Raw genomic sequence first — 25,105 nt, 5'->3', positions numbered from 1 at the left:
CCCTGATGCTTGAAAACATTCTGGAAAAGTTAAAGTGGTTCTCCCAAGCATTTCACACAGAGAATCTGAGCTCATATAAAGATTCTGACCTGAAGAGTGAAGAAATTTCTGGTTCAAAGCAAGAAAGGCAAGCTTTGATTTGCCTTACTTTATATATCATCCAAATTGGAAAAAAAAAAAAAAGGAGGCAGAGGCCTGGAGTTTTGGAAACAGCAGTGGCCTAACTACTATTTACAGGGCTCTGGATCTTGTGGTCAAGTATGGAACTGAAGTGAGTTGTTCCTATTTCAAAGGCACTGAGAAGAGTCCCTGTGCCAAAACAAAACATGCACATACACAAACACAAACACACAAATAATCCCCCTCCCAACCAAACCAAAAACCTTTCTATTACTTTTTCACTAATTCCAGAAATTCCTTAAAAATGTGACACAGGCCTTGATAGTTCATAATTAGAAGTAAGGATACAAAATGTAAATATCCCTGAAATAAGTAAATTAACCTAATAATAAATTCATGCTGTAGTTTCAGTACCTGCATTCTTTAATGTGAGCTCACATCAAAGCTCACATTCCCCTCACAATGTGCCTTGGTATCATGTCCTTGGCATTTTACACCAGAATCTGTGCTAAAACCCTAGGTCCCACAGAATAAGAATTAGTGTGGAGTGTGTGATGGCAATTTTAGCTGCCATCAGTTGGCGGTGCTCTCTCTGGGCAGCCCAGGAGGTGGCAGTCCAGTGGTGATTCATAAAGTCTCCAGAGTGGCTGAGGAAGTGGATTCTCTTTTCCCTGATATTTGTACACAGTTCTTTCGGTAAGTCTATGTGGATGTAGTGTAACTGGAGACATCCCACCCCCACATTATACTGGACATGAGTAGATGGTATTTAACTTCACTCATCCTTCTATATTCCTGAATTATTTAGTGTTAGCGATTGTGTAGTTTTAATATCGCCACTACCAACAAACATTTCTTCACTGCCTATAGAAAACAAGGCAGTGTGCTAGGTTCTGGGGTGAACAAAAGGCTCTTTTCCTTTTTCTTGTTGCTTTTGGTTTGGCCCTGTGATTCATCAGGAACTCCCAGTTTGGTAAATCCTCTTACCAATGAGCTCAGTAACTCATCTGAAACTTTAGTCTAAGAGAATGGATACATACATAGCTAGTGTGGACAGCTACATGGCACAGTGGATAAAGTGCTGGGCATGCAGTCATAAAGACTCATTTTCCTGAGTTCAAATCTGGCCTCAGAAACTTACTAGATGAGCAAGTCACTTAACCCTATTTGCCTCAGTTCCTCATCCATAAAATGAATTGGAAAAGGAAATAGCAATCCACTCTAGTATCTTTGCCAAGAAAATCCCAAATAGGATCATGAAGAGTCAGACGAGACTGGAAAATGACTAAACAAAAATCCCAAGAACCTAGTGTACTGTCTGGCACACTTAACCCCGTTTACCTCAGTTTCGTCATATGTAAAATGAACTGGAGAAGGAAATAGCAAACCATTCTTCAAGAAAATCCCAAATGGGGTCACAAAGAATCAGACACAACTGAAACAACTCAACAAGAACACATAGCTACTATGGGTCATATGATCCCATACTTAGAACTTAGAGATCATTGAATCTAATCCCCGCACTTAATAGATAAAAAAACTCAGGCTCAACAGATTCAGTGACTTGCCAAAAGTCATGCAAAAAAAATAATTAGCAGAGCTAGGAATTGAATCCAAGACCCTTGACTAAATTCAATGTATTTTCCCCCCTCACTGTTACAAGGTTTGAACAAAGAGCTTCCTGACCCCATTGCTGACCCAATCTACCACGCAATTTCTCTTCTTGTCCTTGAGTAGCTCATAGTCTAGTCTGGAGATAGATATAGAGAAAACAAGAAAAATTATAGGATCTCAGGATTGGAAGAGAGTTTAGAAGTTATCTATTCTAAGCAACAAATTTTGTCTACAATATCTCCAACAAGCAGTCACCAAGCCTCTGCTAAAAGACTTCTGGTATTGGAAAGCTCACCTTTTCATAATTCATTCCATTCAGTTTTCCACAACTTTGTTAATATTATTCTCTTTATGTTAAACTGAAATCAACTTTGTGGTAATTTTCACTCACTGGTCCTTCTAAGGCTAAGGAGATAGATCAAAACACTTTTTTCCACATGACAACCCTTCAAAAATTCATACACACTTCTTTTTCTCTATCCTTCTCCCTTTTGTTCTTCTTTTAAGTTAAAAAAGAATTTAACAGATATTTATTTTCTTTCCCTTTCACTCCCACCCAAATCACTAATAATTAGAGAAATGCAAATTAAATCAATTCCTCCTTACTTCTCACTACTTTCTCCCCTCCCCCTACTCCTTCTCGATGTTCACTATCCCTAGATTTATCACAATGATACCCTGTTGTGTAGTGAATAACACTACAGTATAACAGAGTCCCATTATATGGCCTTCAGAATGCCCATGATATTGCCTAATATACTGTCTTCACCCTTTCATAATTCCTGAATACACTCTGCTGATTGATACCACACACAGCCACCTCAGTTATTGTTTTCCTTTTGCTTACTGCTGACAAACATCATGAAGTTGATTTGTCTGTGTTAGAGGCAATCATCCCAAATAATTTCCCAGGCTTCGTTGTGAAATGTGTCCTTGTGATTAGTTTTAGGCTTCATTCTCATTGCCTTAAATGTCTGTATGTCTAACTGTTTGACCTTGTGTGTGTTCGTCCTTCGTTGCCAAAGAAGACCATGCCATCAGAGAAATAATGACATGACTTGCACTTGACTTTGTTTTGAGTGAGGGAGGGCTGAACTGTTTGACCTGCTTATCAACCAATGGCACCAGTCCCTTCAGTTTGTAGTCCTTTGCTCTGTTCCTTTGCATTTGTTTCTCTCTTAGGCCTTCTGACTGTGTAAATCAATCATTTACGTGGAACAGTAACAATGCTTCCCTAAAATCCAGATAAATTATCTGTGGGCTCTCTCTACTACCTACTGACGGAGTCTTTGCTGTTCTCAGAACAAAGGCAAGGTCCATATTCACAAGGCATAATTTTCCCTTTATAAATACATCATGATGGTTCTTTACTAAATTATGCATTTCTGAAATGGTTAGTAATATTGGCTCTAGTCACTGAGTTTAATAACTTCTTTATAACTGAAGTGAGGGTTAAAGGTCTGACATTTCCTGGATTCCCCCTTAGTATAAGTTTCCTTTCAAGTATATTGATTGTCTAAAATAATAATAGCACTCAGACTTTGTCTGATGGTTAATATTCTGAAACAGATTTGCCAACATTGATCAAACTATATAGCGTCTATTAAAAGATGGCCTTGGGAAACTGAGGCATGATGAGAATTAACTTCATTAAGGCTATCCTTACATATAATCAGAGTATTTTCAAGTATTCCTTCAGGTATAACTTGAAGGAGTCCAGAAATTCTGTCATTATTAATGAATTCCTTTGCAGTTTCATGCAATACAACACAATTTAGCTCTAATGTCTAGTAAAGAAGACACTCCTCTAACCATTAGTGATGTAGAGAAAGAAAAAAACTGATGTAGTTCCTGCCATCATACTTTAAAATTTAATATGGGGTAGAATACACATGTGGGTTTATAAGAACATAGATTTAGAGGTATAAGGAATCTTAAGGACAATGTTTCATTTTATGGATGAGGAAACTGAGGCCTAGGGAGGTAAAATGACTTGCCTCAAATTATACAAGTAGTCAGTAACAGTGCCAGAATTGGATTCAAGCTACCCAACTCCAAATATTGTTCCTTCCACAGTACTTTGACATATACAGAATAAATACTATAGGGTAGAATGTGAGAAAAGCAAAAAGCAAAGAGACAAAAAGTTATAAGAAAGTTGAGGAAGAACTTGAGAAGGAAGAGATGATTTTTAGCTGGGGGATAGTTAGGGAGGGCTTCATGGAGGAGGTAGATTCTGGATTGGCCATGAAGAAAGATGATTTCAATCGGTAGAGAGATAAAACAAGTACCTTCTTGGCCTTCCAGAATAGAGAGTCAAGAGTAGGGAATAGCTAATAATCCATATAGGCCACAAGTACCTGAAGAGGGGTACAGTAAAAGAAGGATAAAAAGGTAAATTAGAAATAGATGGTGGAAGACCTTTAAGTGTTGTTCAGACATTTTTCAGTCATGCTTGACTTTTTGTGACCGCATTTGTTTCTATTTTGACAGAGATACTGGAATTGTTTGCCATTTCTTTCTCCAGGTCATTTTACAGATGGGGAAACAGGTAAATAGGGTTACATGACTTGCCCAGGGTCATACAACTAGTAAATATCTGAGGCCAGATTTGAACTCAGGAGGATGAGGCTTCCTGACTCTAGGCCCAGTGGGATAAGGAATTTATACTTTTTCCTAAAAGTATTAGAGCTCTTTATCAGTGGACTGAATGATAACTCCATTAGAATGATTGTAATAACAACTCTGCAAAGGATGTATTGAAGGGAAGGGGGGAGAAAAAGTGAAAGCAGTAAGAAAGATGTAGCAATAGTCCAAGTGAGAGGGAATGAAGAACTAAACGAGGATGGGCTGTGTGTATGTGTGTGTAGAGGGGGGAACAGGAATGAAGGGACAGATGTGAAAGGTATTGGCAATATAGAATCACTAGGATTTGGCAAATCGGATATAGGAGGGTGAAGAAGAGAGAAGAATTAAAGATGATTTAGAGGTTTCTAACCTGAGTGACTGGTGGTGCCATTAGCAGAAAGATGGAGCTGGATTAGCGTGAAGGAGGAAGATAATGAGTTCAGTTTTAGATATATTGAATTTAAGGTGCTATCTGGGTGGAAATATGTAGGAGACAGTTGGAGATGTGAGTTGTGTAAAAACTTTAAAGTTCAAACAAAATTCATTTAAAATAACTCCAGATAGTATGAAATACCTGGGAGTACATCTGACAAAACTAATCTAGGAACTATATAAACAAAATTATAAAAAAAATATTTCTACAAATAAAATGAGATTTAAATAATTGGAGAGATGTTAATTGTTCATGGGTAGGAAGGGCCAATGTAATAAAAAAAAGATAATTTTTAGCTAAACTAATTTACGTATTCAATGCCATCCCAATTAATTGCCAAAAATTATTTTGCTGAATTAGGAAAAATAATGACAAAATTCATTTGGAAGAATGGTCAAGAATTTCAAAGAAACTCATGAAAAAAATGTAAAGATAGGAGGTTTAGCAGTACCAGATCTTAAACTATATTATAAGGCAGTAATTATCAGTACTCTCTGGTACTGGCTAAGAAATAGAATGGTAGATCAATGGAACAGAGTAGACATACAATGTACAGCTGCAAATAAATACAATAACTTTGTATATGTCAAGTGTAAAGAAAAAATTTTGGGATAAGAATTCATTTTTTAATAAAAATTGTTGGGAAAACTAGAAAGCAGTATGATAGAAATTGGACATAGACCAATATCTTACACCATTTACTAAGATAAGGTCAAAATGGATACATGACCCGAATATAAAGATAGATATTGCAAGAAAATTAGAAGAACATGGAACATATTACTTATCAGACTTATGGACATGTGAATAATTTATGAATAAACAAGAAACAGAACAAAGTTAGGTGTAAAATGGATAATTTTGATTACATTAAATTAAAAAGATTTTGTATAAATAAAAGAAATGTAGCCAAAATCATAAAGAAAGCAGAAAATCGAGGGGGGGGGGAACTTTATAGACAATTTCTCAGATAAAGGTTTCAGTTGAGGGCAGGGTAAGGAGGGAGAGATGGCAGAGTTTTACTGACTGAAAAAAATGCAATTAAAAAATAAAAAATAAAATCAAGAAGGTCAGTCTCTCCTATGGGGATGGAAAAAACCTAGACACTCTATTTCAAGAAACCATAAATGAAAACTGCCCAGATCTATTAGAACAAGTGGACAAAATGGAGATAGGAGAAGAAAAATCTATCACCTGCTGAAAAGAACCCCCAAAGAAAATGTCCCAGGAATGTCAAGTTGGTACTGCCCCTAAGGAACCGTAATTTCTTAGAGTCTCAATGACTTTGACCTGAAGTCACTTAGAGACTTGCCCAACCTAAGATAAAGACATTACAACAATCCCTGATTTTAGACTTGACTGTGCCTTCGACCTTAGATTGATACACTTAGGCACATTTCAAGGCTAACAGAAGAGGACCTTAGATATACTGGCTGTCCTGGGCTCTTTAGCTTTTATCTTGGGAGATGGCCATGGCAGCTGCATAGAGTTCTCAGTGGCTTCCACAACTTTTGCTGGGCCCTGGGCAAGCTACTTTCATAGTTGGGTGAGGGGTTTGGTAGCTGCACCAGCCTACTTTTGACTCAGATTGGAGTGTGTATGGGAACTAGATGAGGGAGATGTGCAGCCTCTATAAGTCCCACATACCTACTCTCACAGACCTCTAGATCTCTGTACTCTGCCTTGGAAAACCACCCATCTGCTAATACCAACTTTTGGGTCATAACAGCAGCTAGCTGAGAAACTGGTACATCCATTGAAATAGAACTGAAGCCAAGCAATGGACAACACACCACCTACCACTCTGCTGATGCTGATCTGCACCCTTAGAGCATCATGAAGCTTTACCCACCCACCCCATCTAGAGACTGCAAAGAATTTCTCATGTGCACTAAACAATGTATAAGTATGTCTTCTCTACCCATTATTCTAAGTCTTCATAGATAAAACAGTATCCAGGGGTGTGTTGATAAATGTTTAAAAATTGACACTCCATAAAAACAAAAACATGTATACAGGACACATTTAATTTAATCTACATTAACATTTTCTTCATCACTTTAAGTCTACACAATCATTATGCCCAATAAATGAAGCTCTGGTTTGTAGTGTTTTCCAGTTTCAGACACAGAAATGCTCACATTTATAAATTAATAATTGGGAGCTAGTATGAACTGGCTTCAGCACACTCTTGACTGTATGCCATATGTGGGTCCATGAATTTTGTGATATATTTTAAATACAATTATCTATGTAGACAGGGGCTCCCCAAAAGAAATATTTTCTTAGTTCCCATGCATACAAGGGGAGCTCAGGTCATAGCAAAAATCTAGGCCTTCCATGTCAAGGAAAAAAATAGTGCAACTACAAGATAGTTTAAGTACCTAGGAACTAGTCAACATCACAGAAGACTTGGCAGATTCTACTAAAAATCAAAGGAGATCTTGGAATATGATACTGTATTCCAGAAGATATAGACTTCCAAAGAAATATAATTTACTCTATAAAGTTGAGTATATTCCTCTGGGGGTCAAGAGAGGAATGGAGCTTTAATGGAATAGAGAACTTAAAAATATTTCTGATGAAAAGACCAGAGTTGAGTAGCGACTTTGAGATGCAAACTTATAGTTCAGAGAAATCTAGAAAGGTAAATTTATTTGAATAATTTGAAAGATCTATATGATGATCTCATTTTAATAATGGGAGATGAAATAAATGTCACTTCAGAATCTGAATATTGTGAAAAAGGAAGAAATTAAGAAAAAATACAGGTGTTAGGAATGGATTGATTATATTGTGAGACTTTAAAAGGGGGAAAATTAGGAAGAGAAAAAGAATGAGTACATTAGTTTAGAAAGTAGGAAGAAAGGGGAGAACTTAATGTTTCCCATAATTGGGGTGTTTGAGAAAAATACACCAACTTGGAAAGAATAGGGGGAAATGGGCAGCTGTTGTACCTCACTCTTATGTAAAATGGATAAAGGAGGATTGAACCCACATGCACAAACACATAAACACAAATAGAGTTTGGTGCAGAAATACATAAAATTCTGCATGAAAATAAACAGGGCGGGACTGGGAGGATGAAGAGATTTCAGAGGGAGGATAATATCAGGGAGGGAATAACAAAGAGCAAAACATTTCCTATTATGGTTGGGGGGGGGCGGATTAAAGGAAGAAAAAGAGGATATAGAAGATTAAAACTAGGGGGAGATGCCTTAGCTTGCTTCTACAATTGGGAAATAGATAAATTAATTGTGGCATATGGATGTAATGGAATATTTTGGTGCCGTAAAAAAAAAATGACAACAGAGACAATTGGAGAATATCCTGGATGGTAGGAAGCTATGCAGAATGAGCTAAACAAAAAAAGAGATCAGCTTGTACAAAAATAACATTATAAAGAAAAAACCAATAACCTTGAAAGACTTAAAGAATGCTTGTCAGAGCAATGACCGAACATGTTTCCAGAGATCGAATGAAGGAGCATCATGCCCATTTTCTAATAGAGACATTATAGACACAAGGTGAAGAGACATAAGCTTTTGGACATGACCTTTGTTCTAAGTTTTTTTGTTTGTTTTTTTTCTCTCCCAAATAATGGGATGTGTGTGTGTGTGTGTGTGTGTGTGTGTGTGTGTGTGTGTGTGTGTGTGTGTGTGTGTGTGTGTGAAGGGGTGGTACATCATGGAGGGAGGGAACCTAGCAAGAGTGACGCCCAAAACAAGTGGACCATTGAAACAGTTTTATAAATGGGCAGAAGAGAACAGAAGTTCTAAAGCAAGCACAGACAAGCAGAATAGTTTTGAAAGTAATATTTAGAATTAATTTTATTCTTAATAAAAAAAGCAAGTGGCATGAAATGGAGATTTAGGATTTCATACAGAATCCTTTCTTGAGTGTGTATATGGAAATGCTCTCTCTGTGTGTGTCTCTGTCTCTCATTTTTACATCCAGAATAAAAATTTAAAAAAAATGGAATATGATTAAAAAATTGTTTGAGGTCAGGCTAAAAAAGAATCTACATAGATAACTGACAGGGTTAGGGGGATAGTCAAAGGTAGGAAGACTGTATAAGCTCAAGAAGAGCCCAGTAAGAACAAAGCTGGGTACAGTTATCCTATATTCACTGTGCTCTATGTGCTTGTAATTGAATTATAACCAGAATACAGTTTGATAAAAGGTTAATAACAATTACACAGTAATTTCTGTTGCCCTAAAGGCTACTGGCTTAGGGGTGTGGTTTTACTGTTGTGACAACTGACTGAGAAGGTTATGTATAAATCACATAGCAGGGAATGTATTCTCTAGAACAAAGACCTAGGATTAGAAAGCTCCAGGCCCCATCTTGGGTCTCTTGAGTCTTCTTTCTAGCTTTGGAGGTAGGGAGGAGGTATGCTTCTCTTGTATAACTGCAGCTTCCTATTTTAAGTCTTTTTAGAGAAGTTTAAATAGCTTATCCAAAGTCACAGGCACAGTCAGGAGTAGAACTCCATATTTTCTGACTCTAGGTCATATGTGTAGGCTACAACACACACCTAGAATTCATATGAAAAAATTGCAAATCAAAATTGCTTATACAGAACCCATATTATCAGGGTCTGCTTCACTTTTGTTTCTATATTCCAAGAACTGGAGCAGCTAGGTGGCGAAGTGGATAGAGTACCTGACCTGGATTGAGGAAGACTCATCTTTCTGAGTTCAAATTCAGCCTCTGACACTTACTAGTTGTGACCTCAGTTCCTTATCTATAAAACGAATTGAAAAAGGCAGTAGGAAACCACTCCAGTATCTTTGCCAAGAAAACCCCAAATAGGGTTACAAAGAGTCAGACATTACTGGAAAATAACTAAACAAAACAATCTCAGGAACCTAGTGTAGTTTCTGGCACATAGTAGTGTGCCAGAATGCTTCTTGGTTAATTGGCTGGATCTTCTGTATTTAGATTAATCTGATTGTTATATGTAAAAATATTACTATTTAAAATAAACTTTGTGTGATGGAGAGGTGGGGAATCTTGTCTAACAGTGAAAAATCAGATTTCAACACATTCCATAGGTATTTCGTTCTATTTTTAAGATTACTATACATTTTATTAGCTCTGAGGTAAATTGGTATTAGTAAGCAAAGTGAGGCAAATTGGCTGAAAAATTGCCATTTACAACAGATCTACATGATAAGTTTTTATAAATATAAAAGTCCTGGATTATGCTTTTTATTTAGTAAGCCCAAGATGTGCGGTATCAGAATTATCCCAAATTCAAACTAATTTTGTTTTAGATATATAAGAATCACTAATTATATTCCAAATATTTGTGGACTTTGTGAAGAGGAGCTTACTGAAAGAGATCCCTTGGAGGCAAATTGAGAATCAGGTGTTTGGGCTGGTGTAGAGAAGACTCCAGAACTCCAGATTCACTCTGGGACCTATCTCCACTCCTTTGATAACTTCCTCCACCTAGCTGATGTCATGGTCCTACTTCAAGAACTCAGGACAAGCAACAGCAATCATTTGAATATAAACTCCTTGAGAGCAGAGTCTGTTTTTCTGCATTTCCACTGTTTTGCACAGTGCCCCACACATAGTAAACACTTGGTTATTGACTTGACCCGACTTCCCTCTAAATGATGTTTTCAATTGCTTGTCTTAAAGCAGAAAATAATGAGGTTGTCAGAAAGATGGACACAGTTTCCCTGAATGATAGACTAAATTTTCTTTTCAGAAATCGGTAAGAGCTATGGAACCTCAAACTGAAACTTCATGTCATTCTGTATTTAACACCTACAATTACTACATTTCTTTATATAATATTAGGTTTGAAATTTCTTGCATTAATATTATATTTTTTTAAAAAGAAAATTGTCTTAGGGATGTGCTATTACCTTTGTAAAAACTGAGCCTGAGAAGAAGTACAGAAGAGATAAATATTATGCACATCCATCCCTATGCCACATATTATTTTTATCATGTCACTCCTCTACTAAATAACTTAGGAAAGATGCCTATTGGGTCAGTGTCCAAACTCCTTCATCTGATGTTTAATTCTATCTGCCATTAACAGAAATCACTAAGTTTGCCTATTCAAATCCCACTACAAACCCTATGTTTATGTTCCACCTGATTGCCACAAGGTCTTCCTTTTTCTCAGCAAGTAATTCAGTCTGGCTGCATTTATTAAATACCTACTTTGTGCACTGTGCTAGATGATGGGGAGACACAGATGAAATGAAAAGTAGCGCTTATCCTCAAAGACCTTAAATTTAAAAAGGAGATCCAATACACAAACATACTATTATTATTATTTGAGGGAGAGAGTATGTAAAACTATGGGGATCAAGAAAGATTTTTTGTAGGAGGTAGCATATAAGCTGAACCCCAAAGGAAGTCAGAGATCCCAAGTGAGGAGGGAGTGCCTTCTAAGTATGATTGGGAAGGAGCATGTCACTGTGCAAATGTAGGACATAAAATGCTGAGTTTAGGGAATAGAAGGTAGATGAGTTTGACTGGAGTGTGGAGCATGTGAAGAAAGATGATGTGAAATTATCTGGTAAATTGGGCTGCAGCCAGATTGTGAAGGTCTTTAAATGCTAAGTCAAGGAGTCTGTAATATAGCCTGAGCAATAGGGAGGCACTGAAGGCTCTTGAGCAGGCAAGTGACACAGACAGACTTATGCTAAAGAAAGATTATTTTGCAAGTGGTATAGAAGCATTGGAGACAGAACCAAGATTGGAAGCCAGGAGCCTCACATCTTCAAAGACCAAGCAAATCCCGCTCCTTCATGAAGCTTTCCTGAAATATTCCAAGACTACAATCATCTTTCCCTTCTCTAAAGTCCTATTTTGTGTTCATGCTCTTATCACACAATCCAAGATTTGATAATGTATTATTATTTGAGTTTTCCCATAGCTATTTTCTTAATGTAGATATTATCTTTCTAATGAAACTATGAGCTCCAGGGAAAAGAAAATATTTTCCACCTTTGTATCTTACCCATAGTGGACATATAGATGTATACAGTGATGGATAGAGTGGATACAACAAATACTTGTCAATAGATTCTAGACTTTCACTGAATATTTCTGCCCAGGGTACAAATCCTCATAGCATGGCCACCACATCTCAGATATAGAGTTTTAATTACCATCATCACCACATAGACTGTCAGAATCTGGGCAAGAACCAGGAGTTTATAATAACTCAGATCTATATGAGTTGGAATGTAGCCTCAGGGCTGGCATTTAGTCCAGTGGGAATTTAGGGTCCAGCCTAAGATAGTGATCATAAACTTGACAAAGAACTACTTTTGGGGAACTGGGCTACGTTTGTGGAGAAAGAGTGCATATCAAAATTCAGCCATGGTGTTTATGGGAATGACTTCGATATGAAAGTGATTCAGTAGTTGTGAGAAAATGATTGAATGAATGTTTTATAAGGCAAATGATGGCTCAAAGGCTGCACAGAATGATGACCTGGGTCTTGGTACAGCCCTTCTCCTCCCCCTCACATACATGTATGACACACACACATATGCATGCATGCATACTGCTGTGTAAGGTGAGCTTCAGTGAAAGGCTTCAAGATCAGATTTTTATTGTGTACAGTATCTGAATTGTGGCTATCTAAGGTTCTATTTCTTTTAGAAAGATTGCTCAAAGGAGTAAAGGATAACGCAGGGCACAGGGCGGGGAGTGACAGTAGAATGTCACAAGTAGGTCAATAGGCCATGTCCATGGCAGATGGATGCCTTGAGCATTTGTTGAAAGTATCACGGCCTTAGTGTGACAGAATTGCTCTGTGTAGTATAGATATTGGCAAGTTGACCATTGAGGTAAGACTGAAGAACATTTAGGTTCATTGCTTCTCTACCATCTGAACATTTCAAGTTTTAGCGAAAATGTTTTCCCTTTCCTCCTGTGACCTCCAATCCACTAAAACAGTTTTTTACTTGTTTGTAGGGAATTTGAGGTATCAGGTTATTTGCTTTACTTTCAATAAGAAGCATATTTAAATCATTCCAGACAAAAGAAAATCTCTTCTATTTCTATTTACGAACCAAACCAAACCAAACCTCTTCACTAAAAGAAGATCCACCACTCTGGGCAAACCTTTTGTTTCATGGATAAAAAAAAAAAAAAACAATATCTAACTGGGGCCTAAAGGGAAAATAATTTTTCTAAGGTCACTCAAACTTTTGATAACTTTCGATGTCAGAAAACTTTAGTTCTAATAAGAATTCTTATTGCTTCTGTCAGTTCCTATTGCCTTTTTATTCTGTTTTTGGAAGATGGCATTTTTTACTTATACATGTCTTATCCCCACCAATAAGATGATAAAGTTTTTGAAGACAAGGTGGTTCATATCTTATATGTTTTCCACCCATGATGGCACCTAGTCTACTGTTGAACAGATATTAGAGGTTTAATAAATCTTACCTGAATCAAACTATCACTATGTTTTAAGAGGCCTTCATATATTAGTGACTGTGGCATCAAGATAAACTACTACCTTAACCACAACCGGACTCACTAGTGTTCACACAGAGCTCAGTCAAGTATGAGTCAGTTCAAGCTTGGACCTCCTTCTGAGGAGATTTTGGAAGTAACAGAAGTACCTTGCTGTAACACATATCATTTAACACTGGACCCTGGATGTGACGCTATATATAATATTATTATTTGATAACATTGCTATTAAATAATAATTATAATGTTCATGGAGATTTATAGCTTTCAAAATGCTTTCATTGATATGATTTCATTAGACCCTTGCAAGGCAGGTATAATACCAATTTATAAATGATGAAATTGAGGCTCAGAGACTTTAACTATCTTGCCCACTGGAGTCAGTGGCAGTATCACTTGAAGAACTTTGGTCTTACAATTCCTGGTCTCAAATATAAACTACAGTATCAGCCTAGAATTTGTATTCTAAAACAGGTAACAAGCAAATGATGAGAACACAATCAATGATTAGTCCTATAGTGTAGACCTTAGAAACACAGACTAAACAAATACACATTCATTCTGTCTTTTTAAAATGGATGATTATGATTTATGACTTCATTGATATTACATTGTAAATGCCCATAAGATTGTAAGCTTCTTAAGGACATGGGGTGTCTTTTTGAATCTCCAATTCTTAGTACAGTGTCTGGCACATAGTAGACACTTAAATCAATGTTTACCAATTGATATAAGGAACTCCCAATGAGAGGACCCCTTCTACCAATGCAAATCTAAATTAAAAAAATTTTTTTTGCAACTTTTAGTCTCAGAGAACATCATCGGGAACTGTGAAGTTAAGTAACTTAACTTTAAATAGGCTAACTCTAGAGTCAGGACTATAATCCTAGAGTCAGAACCAGAAACCAGGCCTTTTTTTACTCCAAGTATGGTTAGCTACCTACTATTCAATACTGTCTGTATTTTTAAAAAGCTTTTTTTAAGTGTGATTCTTCAAAGAATATACAGTTCTTAATTTTCAACGTAGCTTTGAATTTTGTGTTGAAGGATATGTAAAGTCACGGAATATAGGGATGATATCTCAAAATAAACTCATTAGAAAAATTCTGCCTTGTCACAAATGAATAATTAGCTAGTTTTTTTTTCCTCAGTCATTCATTCTTAAGTGGAAATGACACATACATCAACACACACTTAACTTACTGGTCAAAACCAGATGTCGCATAGGGTAAGTGAGATGTTAACTCTTCAGATGATAGAATAAATAGTTCTACCTTTTTCTCCAGTTGTAGTCACAGTTTTACTTGTACTGAATTGCTATACACTCAACATATTGAGTTTTTTTTTCCTGAAAGTATCAGAATTTGCTCATCTTTGCTTGATGACTATGACCCAATGCTTTCCTTCTTGCCTGCCTCTTGGAACCCTTTCCTTAGGTCTCAACTCAAGCGCCACCTTTTTAAAGATTCCTCTAGTTATCCTAGGGCAGTATTTAGAGGAGACCCTCCTATGCTAGGAGGGTAGTGCCCTACCTTCTAAATACCTTTTATTTATTTTATATGGTTTGTTATATTAGGAGTCTGGAAACCAACTGGTTCCCCGGGATTTGTAGTTTAAAGAGACAATCATTCCATTCCAACCTTGAGATAGATTTGGGACTGTCATGATCATTGAAGCTGTTGTTAGGTGGACTTGAGTCATAGCTTGGATTTCTCAACGGGACACATAGAATCTGTGAGATATGGACTGAGAAGGAATGAGAAGAGCTGAGCAGCAGTAACAGCGGGCGTTCAGAACCCTCAGCCCCAAACAAGAGTTAAGATGATCTGCAAAGAATTGGTGGCACAAAGCAGGAACCAAAAGACGACACCAAAACAAGAACATAGAAGGAAGGCTGAGCAGCAGAGAAGGAAATAGGAAGAACAGTCAGGCCCCTATGGGCATCTCTGAATAGATGGCTTGAGCTAAAGCTAATAATCATTCACACTTCTTTGAAGACTAAATAAAGTTCTTTAAAAGAAAAACAAAAGTTTCTGTTCTTTCTCCAACTTCCCCTTATCATGCCTGTCTAAGACCAGGAAAATATTTTGCTAGATTTTTTTTAAACCTAAACGTTTCCTGTGTCTTGATTAGGCCTCAAATATAAAGATGCCCTAGAAGGGAGGGTCCTTCAAAGGAGAGACTGGTATGCTTTTGTATTTTTGAACATTGTATCCCTAATACAAAGCTGAAATATTGTAGGCACTTAATAAATGCTTATTGATTGAGTGAAATCTGTTACTTAAGTTGATTCTCTAAAGTTTATCACTTCTTAGACACTTCCATGCGATGTTAGAATTCTTTTGGCTAATGAGTGTAGATGGCAACTCATTCATTATGAATTTTAGAATGCTTTTGTTATCAGAAATTTCATTTTGTTTGATTAGAAAACAGCTTTATTAAAGTATTATAATAGGACATTCAGAAGTAGGAAACTTAGAAATCACCTAATAAAACTCCATCATTTTCTGAGAAATGAGGAAACTAAGGCTCGGATAATTTATGTGACTTATCTAAAGGAAACAGGTAGCAGAATCAGGATTTAAACCCAGGTCTCACTGAAGCCAGAATTTTTTCCACTACTGAATTCCTTTTTGAAAAAGCAGATTGAAATTCCATTAACTTAAAATTATTTATTAGTTGTACTTTAGTGTTACTTTAGTGTACTTTAGTGCAAAGTGATAGGTCAGATACTTTCTACTGAAGTTTGGTTAATGAAAAAAAGTACAAGAAATTCTGTGTAAACTTCCTTAATGTGGGATGGGGTTGCTGGTAGTGAGAGGCTCCTGTTTTAATCTATTTGTGACAGAAATGAGGATTTTTTTTTCCTCAAAAGTCTAACTCCAATGTTGCTAAACAAACTTAGAGAACACTTCTTGCTTTTTATTGTGTACTGAAAGCATTAGAATACTGACAAGTCATATTAGATATTTGAAAAATCTTCATATAAATATTCTAGTTTTCTCTCAAATCACCCACTTCTTCCTCAGATGTGAATATGCGAGGATCATTTCAATTTGCATTGTCAAAAGACCTAAAAGAAAGGAAAGAGTCTTGCATTGTATCCAATTACATGGTTAACTGTCCTCCAAAGTAATTTTCAGTAATATAGTTCAAGGGTTCAGTCAAGAAAAAATAACCCATAGTAAAGAAATAGCTTTTAAAAAATGACATTTTCCCAAGGAGGACTCATGAAGTAGCCAGGTGTTAACCATGGCAGGGTGAGGACAGTTTCCTGCAGTCCAGCTGGTAGCTTTCTGTGCTCACTCCCTTCTAGCACTTCTACTATATCTATTGGGAACTGCAGAAAGAAGGATTTTTCCTTTGAAGTTGTACTATGTAATAATTTAATAATTTATCATTAAGGGACCAGAGATTAATGATCACTTTAAAGCCTTGGTCTTTTTTAATGCGCTGAAGTATAAAAATGAATTATAACTCACTAGATTCTTTGTAACAATTTATTCTGTTTTTCAGATCACAGGAGAATTGAGAGACACAGTGTCATTTAGATGGCAGAAAGAAACACGATGTGTATAAATTGGAGTTAATGATTAGAAAAAAATCTTTGACCACTAAATAGTGGCCATTTTAATTTTAGCATGAGAGAATTTTCATAAATGTGGGCCCCGACTAGGGGCAGATTGATTAAACAACAATCACAACTACCACCTTTTCCTCATATACTAAGACAAGCAGAAAATGGGAATAAATGCAGATTATAGCAGCTTAAAACTAATTCATAATATATGGAAAGTATTTACTATTACCTCTGTTTCCCTCTTATGGCTCATTATGGTGGCTTAGGGATTCTTGGTTTTCTGAAATCCTTTGACTCTCATGTAATTTCTGGATCAAGCGGATGGGTGGAATTGTTGTAGATGGAATTAACTGCTGTGCTTCGTGTTTTCTAATACAGCCCCAAAAGATGAGGTATTGTATTGTCTCTAAGTTCATAGTTTTAAAAATATGAAAAATATTTAATTCACTGTCCTGATTTCCTCACTCAAACCTACCCCAACCTTTGCCCCTTTTAATTTGTATGGGTGGTAGTCAGTTTTCTTTCCTTCTCTATAGACAGTGTCTCCTGGTTCTCTGAGTACACTTGTGTTCTTCATCTTAAGACTGATATTTGAGTCATCTGTTTAGAGGATATTGATGTGATCAACTTTAGAAGGAATCTGATGAAAGGCTTGGCAAGATAAAGGTCACTGTTAATGCAAAATGAGAAAAATGAGAGTCGTTGGGATTTTCAAGGTTTCCTGACATCATGGTCCAGCTCTCTCTTGTATTCTTTATATGTGAGCAGGGAATGCTTTCAGAAAATACAGTTCAGAAATGCAGATTGCTGTTGGATCTGTTCAAGTGTGTGACTAAAATATCACTCTCTATTTATGAGCAATGGCCTGCTATTTCAACAGCAAAACATGCAAAGTTTGGTTTTCATGTTATCCATGTTGCCATGAGTAGCAGGAAGTTAGTGAGAGGATTACCAGTTATAGCAGTGGTGTGAAATGTAAAATATTTGGCATATTTGGGAACAGAAATAAATGACTGACAGAGATGTCTTTTGAAAGTCCTGTTTCAGTAAACTAGCATGAATGTCTAAGAGTCTGGTCATGTGAAATGATCAAGCATTCAGCCTTTGAACAAGATTCAGGCTGACTTCTCCTCACCCTATGTGATTACTAAATACCTGGAGTATAAAGTATCTTGAGTGTTTTCCTGTGATAGTGGCTAAATGGTGCCCAGAAACATTTGTTTTTGAAGTTTCTCCATTGGAGATTTTTCACTGTAACAGAAAAACTTTGCAAAATAGCCTTCGGAAATCAGTTATCTGAAGTGATTTCTTCTCAGAAAGAGAAACATAGTTTGTTTTGCAAATCATACAAGTTTTTGTTGCCTTCTTCCAGAGGATGTGCAATAACTAGAGTACAAAAGAGCATTCCAAAAATTGACCTTTAGTTTTTGTCTTAAACTGATTGGGGTCTCTTGAGGTTTGGGAATCATTTGATAGGTTATCTTAAAAGTGGCAACCTGACCTGACTTTTCTACCTGGTTTGCTAAGGACTTGGAAAAGATTTGTCTGTAATGATCCTGAATGGTCTTAGAACCTTTTCTATGTTGTTGAGCCATCCTTTGGGGGTTAGAGATAATTCCTCCAAAGCAGTTCAGTCATGTGAAAATTCAGATTTAGAGCTAGGAGGGACCTATTCGAACCCCCTCACTTTATAGATGAGAAAACAGAGGTCGATTAATTTGTCTAAGGTTACATTAAGTAGTCAGTTTTAGAGTTGGAACTCAAACCCAGGTCTTTTGATTTCAAATCTTTTCACTGTACCATACTGTTAGGTGGCTCAGTAGATGGAGGTCTGGACTAGGGAGTCAGTAAGATCTGAAATAAAATCTTGACCCTAGATAATTACTGGCTGTGTGATACTGGAGAAGTCACTTAACTTTCCTCAGACTCAGTTTCTTCATCTGTAAAATGGGGGAAATAATAGCACTTTTCCACAGGACTGTTTTAAGGATCAAATGAGAAAGCATATGTAATTTGTAAACCTTAAAGTGCCACATAAACACTAGGTGGTTATATAATAATGAATAATATCATGATTATTATATGGAAGAGGGACATTGAAGGGGATTTAAAAAAAATTTACATTTGGCAGAATTGTTTATTTGTTTTTGTAGCATCTCTTCCAAATCATTGAGTCTGAATAAGTATTTGCATCTTACCTAAAAACATTTTTTTTAAGCAAAATTCTAATGTGCCTTCTTTCCAACCCCCAGCATTAGAAATACAATAAAGAATAGGATAGTGTTCTTGTTTGTTTGTTTATGGTAATCTATTATGTTCTATGTATTATGTTCATCTAATTGGATTTTCCTCCCCCACATATATTTACTTTTAGTTCTCTTATGCACAGGCTAAAGTCTATGAGATTCCTGGTTCAATAGCTCATGCTCAAGGACCTGTAATTCCATCAGTGTGGATGGATACCCCCTCCACCAGGGCACATCACAACCCTTCTATGCTTTGGTAGATAGCCTCTGTGAACTGCTATGTCTATAAAATCCAGTACCCTGAAGCTAATCTGGGAATGAGTAGTTTCAAGCTACTCATCCCCAGATTCTTTTCCATGTGAAGTTGGTTCTTCTATGAAAGACACACAGTCCATGAATGGCTAGCCGAACTTGCCAGAGCTTGTGTTCTACTTGACTGAATTTTTAACACAACAAATATGTCCAAAATAGTTAAACCAGAACCAGAGAAGTCTATGTGGACCTCTAGCAGTCAAATTCTAAAAATAAGGTTGGAAATCTTCTGGGCAATTCAGAAGATGTCCTCAGAATATTCAAGTTAGGTGGGCCAAAGCTCACAAAAAGCAGTCTGAAATAGAAAATGTTGTATTTGGGAAAATAAACATGAGAAATGGAGATGTGTCTTAGATGTTTGATCAATGGTGTGTCCCAATTTTAAAAAATCTTTTATGTGATTAATACTAACCTCTGGCTCCCATATAAGCTTCCCATATTTTAAAACAAAAATTTCTACTGCTTTCCAGACACAGAGACTAGAACTTGAGATGAGATGCTTCATATTAGTTTTTATCAGAAGACAGGGCCAATTTATGGAATTGAATCAGCTATGACAACCATCTACAAAAGAGCAAGTCTAACCTTGTATATAGAAATAATAAGCTAAATAGCAACACTCTTCAACTTCCCAAATATTTTATTATATGGGACTTCATCATGGAATTTTTTAGCATGAAAATGATGTTTGCACTTTTATTGGCATGGGGCCCTCTTGACCAAAAACCATCCAAACAAAGTAATTTTATAATTTTAAAGAAAATATTAATACCTCGGTTAAAAAATCTTGCCTTCTTGTGGGACCTTTTCCAAACATAATTAACATATTACAAAAAAAATATACCACCCCCACCCAACGCATATTGCTTAGGACCATATCTTGTTTTATAATATGACTATATATTGTGCTCCTTCTCTGCTAGATTCTATAAAATCAGTTTCATAAAAATCTATGAATTAGTTGGCTAGGAGAATTTATCTCAGTTCCAAAGATTTTTTGAAAATAATTTATTTTGCTTAGTGTATATATGTATTTTTCATTATGACCCCAAACCACTGTAACCATTTCAAGCAGTTTTCTTATGTGATCCAACCAGGCTCCATAGGAGTAAAACTATCATCATTTCTGAAAATGGAATGGTTAGAATGTTTAATGCTTGCCTTATGGAATTAGAAACAACCACCACACACCTACCTGAACTAAGAAAAGCTTTCCCCACAGGCTCTGGGAAACAGCAGAGCTTTGTGTTAGGGAACTGGCTCTCCAACATTCAAACCCTTGAATAGCTTTCAGGCCAGGGATGGGGGTGAGGTGGATTTTTTAAAAACCTACTTTCTCATTGAGTTTTGGCATTTCTGCTAGACAAATTCCAAGGGAATGAGAAAGGACAATCACTGAAAAATCTCAAGCCTGCCTTCCTTCCTTCCTTCCTCTTTATATTAGAAGAGACCTTGGAGAGCATCAAGTCCAACCTGCTCATTTTACAGACAAGGAAACTGAAACCTTCTGTACAATAGTTCCTAACCCCTAGCCCATCCTCACTCAAATCAAAGTCAACTGCAAGTCATGCCATCATTTCCCTGATGTCATGGTCCTCTTCAGGAATAAAGGACCAACACATATAGTTCCTAACTCCTTTTTAGTTTTCACTAAGAGAAAGAATGAAAAATCAAACCACTCACATCTTGTTCCTAAAACATTCCAACTCCAATGTCCTAAATGCCATTATTTGTTTACACTAGACAGAAAAGTGGACCTACCAAATCAGTATCATATTCTGAAAATACAGATGCAAAATATTTCTAGATCAATTCCTTTGTCATTTCATTAATATCTATTTCCATCCTAGACTGATGATTAGATCATTATGGTGAAGCTTCTGCAACCAATATCCCAAACCCAAATTTTACCCATCAACATACTTCCAGTTACATGGAGATCCAAAATACTCCTAAACAAATAGATGAATTAAAATCGTTTTTATAACAAGGTCATATTAAGTAATAATTTCTCTTGCAAATTTGTCAGGTCATTCAAGACAAAGTAAATTGCCTTGTAAATGTTCTAGCTAAACCAAACTCCAGTACTTTATGGAAATGATAATCTAAAATACACTTTATGTATATATATATATATATATATATACACATACACACATTATATATGTATGTATGTATCTATACACATATACATATATGTGCAATATGTTATATATGCAAACACACATATCTGTAAACTACAGTAGCTTTTGACATTCTACTTGGACAGTTATTTGCCTGAAAGAAGTCTAAAGTCTTAAAGGATATCTAAGTCAGTCTTTAAAATAAAGATTAAAGGGATTTCACAAAGAGTGAATCCTATAGTAAGGAAGAAAGAGAATTTTCTGCATGACTTCCATTACTCAATACTTGTCCCATGAAGATCAACCCAGAGAGTTCATCATGAAAACTTAACCCAGAATACTGTCTAGTTCTTTATTAATATGTTAATGATTACCATGCTCTTCTTCTTCCTCTTCTTCTTCCTCCTCCTCCTCTTCTTCCTCATCTTCATCCTCCACATCTTCTCCTTCTTCATCATCTTCTTCCTCTTCTTCAATCTCCTCCTCTTCCTCTCGATCTATCTCTTCATCATCTTCATCCTCTTCCCCTTGCTCCTCATTGTCATCAGAGTATTCCTCCTCCTCCTCTTCCTCTTTCTCATCCATTTCTTCTGTTCCATCTGTTTCATAACATTCATCTACTGAGGAGTTGTCGGTTTTAACCACAAATGGCTTTCTTTTGGGAGCAGGTTCTTGGGGTTGCTTATCTTGTGTTTTTCTTTTTTTAGCCAAAGGACAGCCATAAACACTGTTTAGGAAAGTAAAAGACGTGTGTTATTAAACCACCCTTGATGGTCAGAGTAATAGAAATCTTATATCATTTAATCAAGCTTATTAATTGCTGACTTGGATATATATCTTTTCCAGTGTCCAGCAGACTGGTTTCTGTGCCATCAGGGAGCTGATAGCACAGGAACCTATAACCTGGCAATGGCTATTTCAGTTTTAATGCTTTGAAATATTGATTTTATTCACCTATGACTATTAAAATTTCGTTCTGCATTATGCCTTGATTGGCTGTCTTATAGGTCCCCAAATTATAATGCCTTAGATTTCCAAGCAGTAAATGGGCATAATAATATAAACTCATGAGGATTCTATGAAGATTAATGATGCACACATTTTAGTGGAAAGTCAGTGAAATGAGAATGTTGGTCATGATTTAATATGTTTAAAGCATTTCTATAGAAAATAATTTGAGAAATTATTCTATTCTTTTTTATATTTTATTATAATTATCCTACCCTATCTTATGTTGCTTTATCCTACATTATATATTATATTATGAAAGGACTTGGTATTATGAGGATTTAGATGAACCATAGATACTATTACATCCTCTGAAACTCAATTCAGTTCAATTTAACTAATATTTATTAAATGTGTACTAAGTTCAAAGTGATTTGCAACCCAGAATAGTGGAAAGAAGGCAGTCCTTAGGGTCAGGAAGACTTGAATTCAGGTCCTACCTCTGATGCACACTATGTTATCAGAAGAAAAAAATTAACCTCTTAGTTCTTGATCTATGTTCATGGAGGAAATCTCCATACTAGGAGACCCCCACAACAAAGAAATAATAGCTCTGGACTATTTCCTCACCTCCTAAATACAACCTGAAAAAATGTACTAGTTAGGTACTAGACATAATAAACTCATTGAACAAATGGTTGTGGTTCCAATTATAACTACATACCCATATGTAACACTATTAACCTTAACATGTACTAATCCTTTCCCATGCCTGTTCACTTTACTGCTGTCATTAATAGTACTATATCAATCTTGTAAATAATCCAGGTTAACAGAGCACCATAGGCTTGGAATGATCAAACCTTTTTGAGAGAAGTTTCTTTTCATTTTCTGTAAAGCATTGACATTAGGGAGATAGTAGTACTACAAGGTACTTTAGCCGATGGTAGAAATATTGATCTGATCAGCAATTGTATTTCTTGCCTTTCTGGGCATCCAGAAAAGCCCAGAGAAGTGAATGTGGAAACTAAGATGCTGCTGCAACATGAACTATCTTAGGGATTTACTATGATCATAGTTCAGTCCTCTCAAGTGATAGATAAGGAAACTGAGTCCCAGATAAGTTAAGTAGCTAGGGCAAGATGACATAGAAAATATGTTAGTAGGCCCAGGCATTTGATCCCAAATTTCTAACTTCAAATCCAACACTCTTTCAATGGTCCTATACTAGCTCCCCAATTTACTCACTATCAAGAATTACAACAGAAATTCTACTCATTGTAGCCCTTAGTCATTATGAAAGCAACAATCAAAAATCTACCTAGATGTGATTTATAACACAAAACACAGAGAAATCCTGTGAGCTCTGTAGATAGGGTTTTTGCATTTTCTAACCTAGGTATGCCATTCAAGAATGAATGAATGAATGAATGAATGAATGGATGGATGAATTAATGAATGATAATAATCGCTGCCCCAACCTCCTATAATGGAAATGTATTAGTAATATTAAAAAAAGCAAATTAAATATCTGATTTATAATGATGATAATGCCACCTTACATTTCTGTAGAGACTTGGAGTTTACAATGTATTTTTGCATATGTTGCCATCTGATGCTCACAAAAATCCTATGCATTATATAGCATTTATTGCTGTTTTTTTAGGTGGGGAAAAGTGAACCCCAGATAGGATAAGTGACTTGATCACAGTGCTGGTCTAGTAGGTGGCAGAGGCCTGATTTGAACTTTGAGATTTTGGCTAGTCCAGTATTCTTTTCACTAGATTGTCTCATGAGCGTATATAGAACAGATACCTGATAGTTTGTTTTCGTGTGTGTGTGTGTGAGTGTGTGTGTGTGTTCATCCTTTGTTGGTGAAGAAGACCATGCCATCACAGAAATGATGACATGACTTGCATTTGACTTTATTTTGAGTGAGGGAGGGCTGTGCAGGTCACCAGCCTCACTTCTCCTTCAGAGCCATCTGAATCCAGAGACCTGATAATCCTCAGGATGACTGGAGATTACCAAGGATGCACTGGGAGACCTTGTGCCCTTTAGGCCAAGGTCTTTGCAGGTACTCACTTAAGGTAAAGCAACGCCCATTCATTGAATAGGCCTGTTTAGGAAGTAGCCAGGGCATGGACCCTTTAATGAGGTCAAGAAAGACATCAGACTGGGTAGGAACCAGCAACAGTTACTATTGATAGTCACTCTAAAGCTAGGGGGCTCCAGAGGAGCCCTTAGGCAGGGGCTCATTGGAATCCCAGTTTCAGAGTACAGTAGGTTTAAGGTTTTGAGACAGGAAAGGAGAGGAGAGGGGAGGGGAGGGGAGGGGAGGGGAGGGGAGGAGAGGGGAGGAGAGGAGCTAGTAAAACCCAAGTCAACTCAGCAGCTTTTGGCCACCTGATAGTAGAAAATCTCCCAAATGGAAAGCTCTCTGATCCAAACATTTAGTTCTTGTTTCCAACAGAGACATTCCAGGAGATTATATTCTAAAGTGAACTTATTTTGACACTGATTTTGTGTGTGTTCAATATTAACTTATAATAACAGTAAGGATATCTTATACCTTTTCTGTCCCATTCTTCCTTTTACTTGCACATCTCCCTAACACACACACACACATACAAACAC

The 25,105-nt window shown here is 36.5% G+C and overlaps 1 protein-coding gene across 1 annotated transcript in view; it reads right to left on the bottom strand.

Annotated features, from left to right (window-relative positions):
* MYT1L (myelin transcription factor 1 like) overlaps positions 1-25,105 on the bottom strand; it is a 301,089-nt gene that overhangs the window by 193,039 nt on the left and 82,945 nt on the right. Inside the window, exon 5 of the mRNA XM_072634320.1 lies at positions 21,895-22,247. Within this exon, the coding sequence (XP_072490421.1) occupies positions 21,895-22,247 (353 nt within the window). The remainder of the gene's footprint in view (positions 1-21,894; positions 22,248-25,105) is intronic.

This window comes from Notamacropus eugenii, chromosome 1 (assembly GCF_028372415.1).
Source record: "Notamacropus eugenii isolate mMacEug1 chromosome 1, mMacEug1.pri_v2, whole genome shotgun sequence".
Classification (NCBI taxonomy): Eukaryota; Metazoa; Chordata; class Mammalia; order Diprotodontia; family Macropodidae; genus Notamacropus; species Notamacropus eugenii.
The sequence above is the reverse complement of the archived record's forward strand: the minus strand, read 5'-3'. Positions and strand labels throughout refer to the sequence as shown.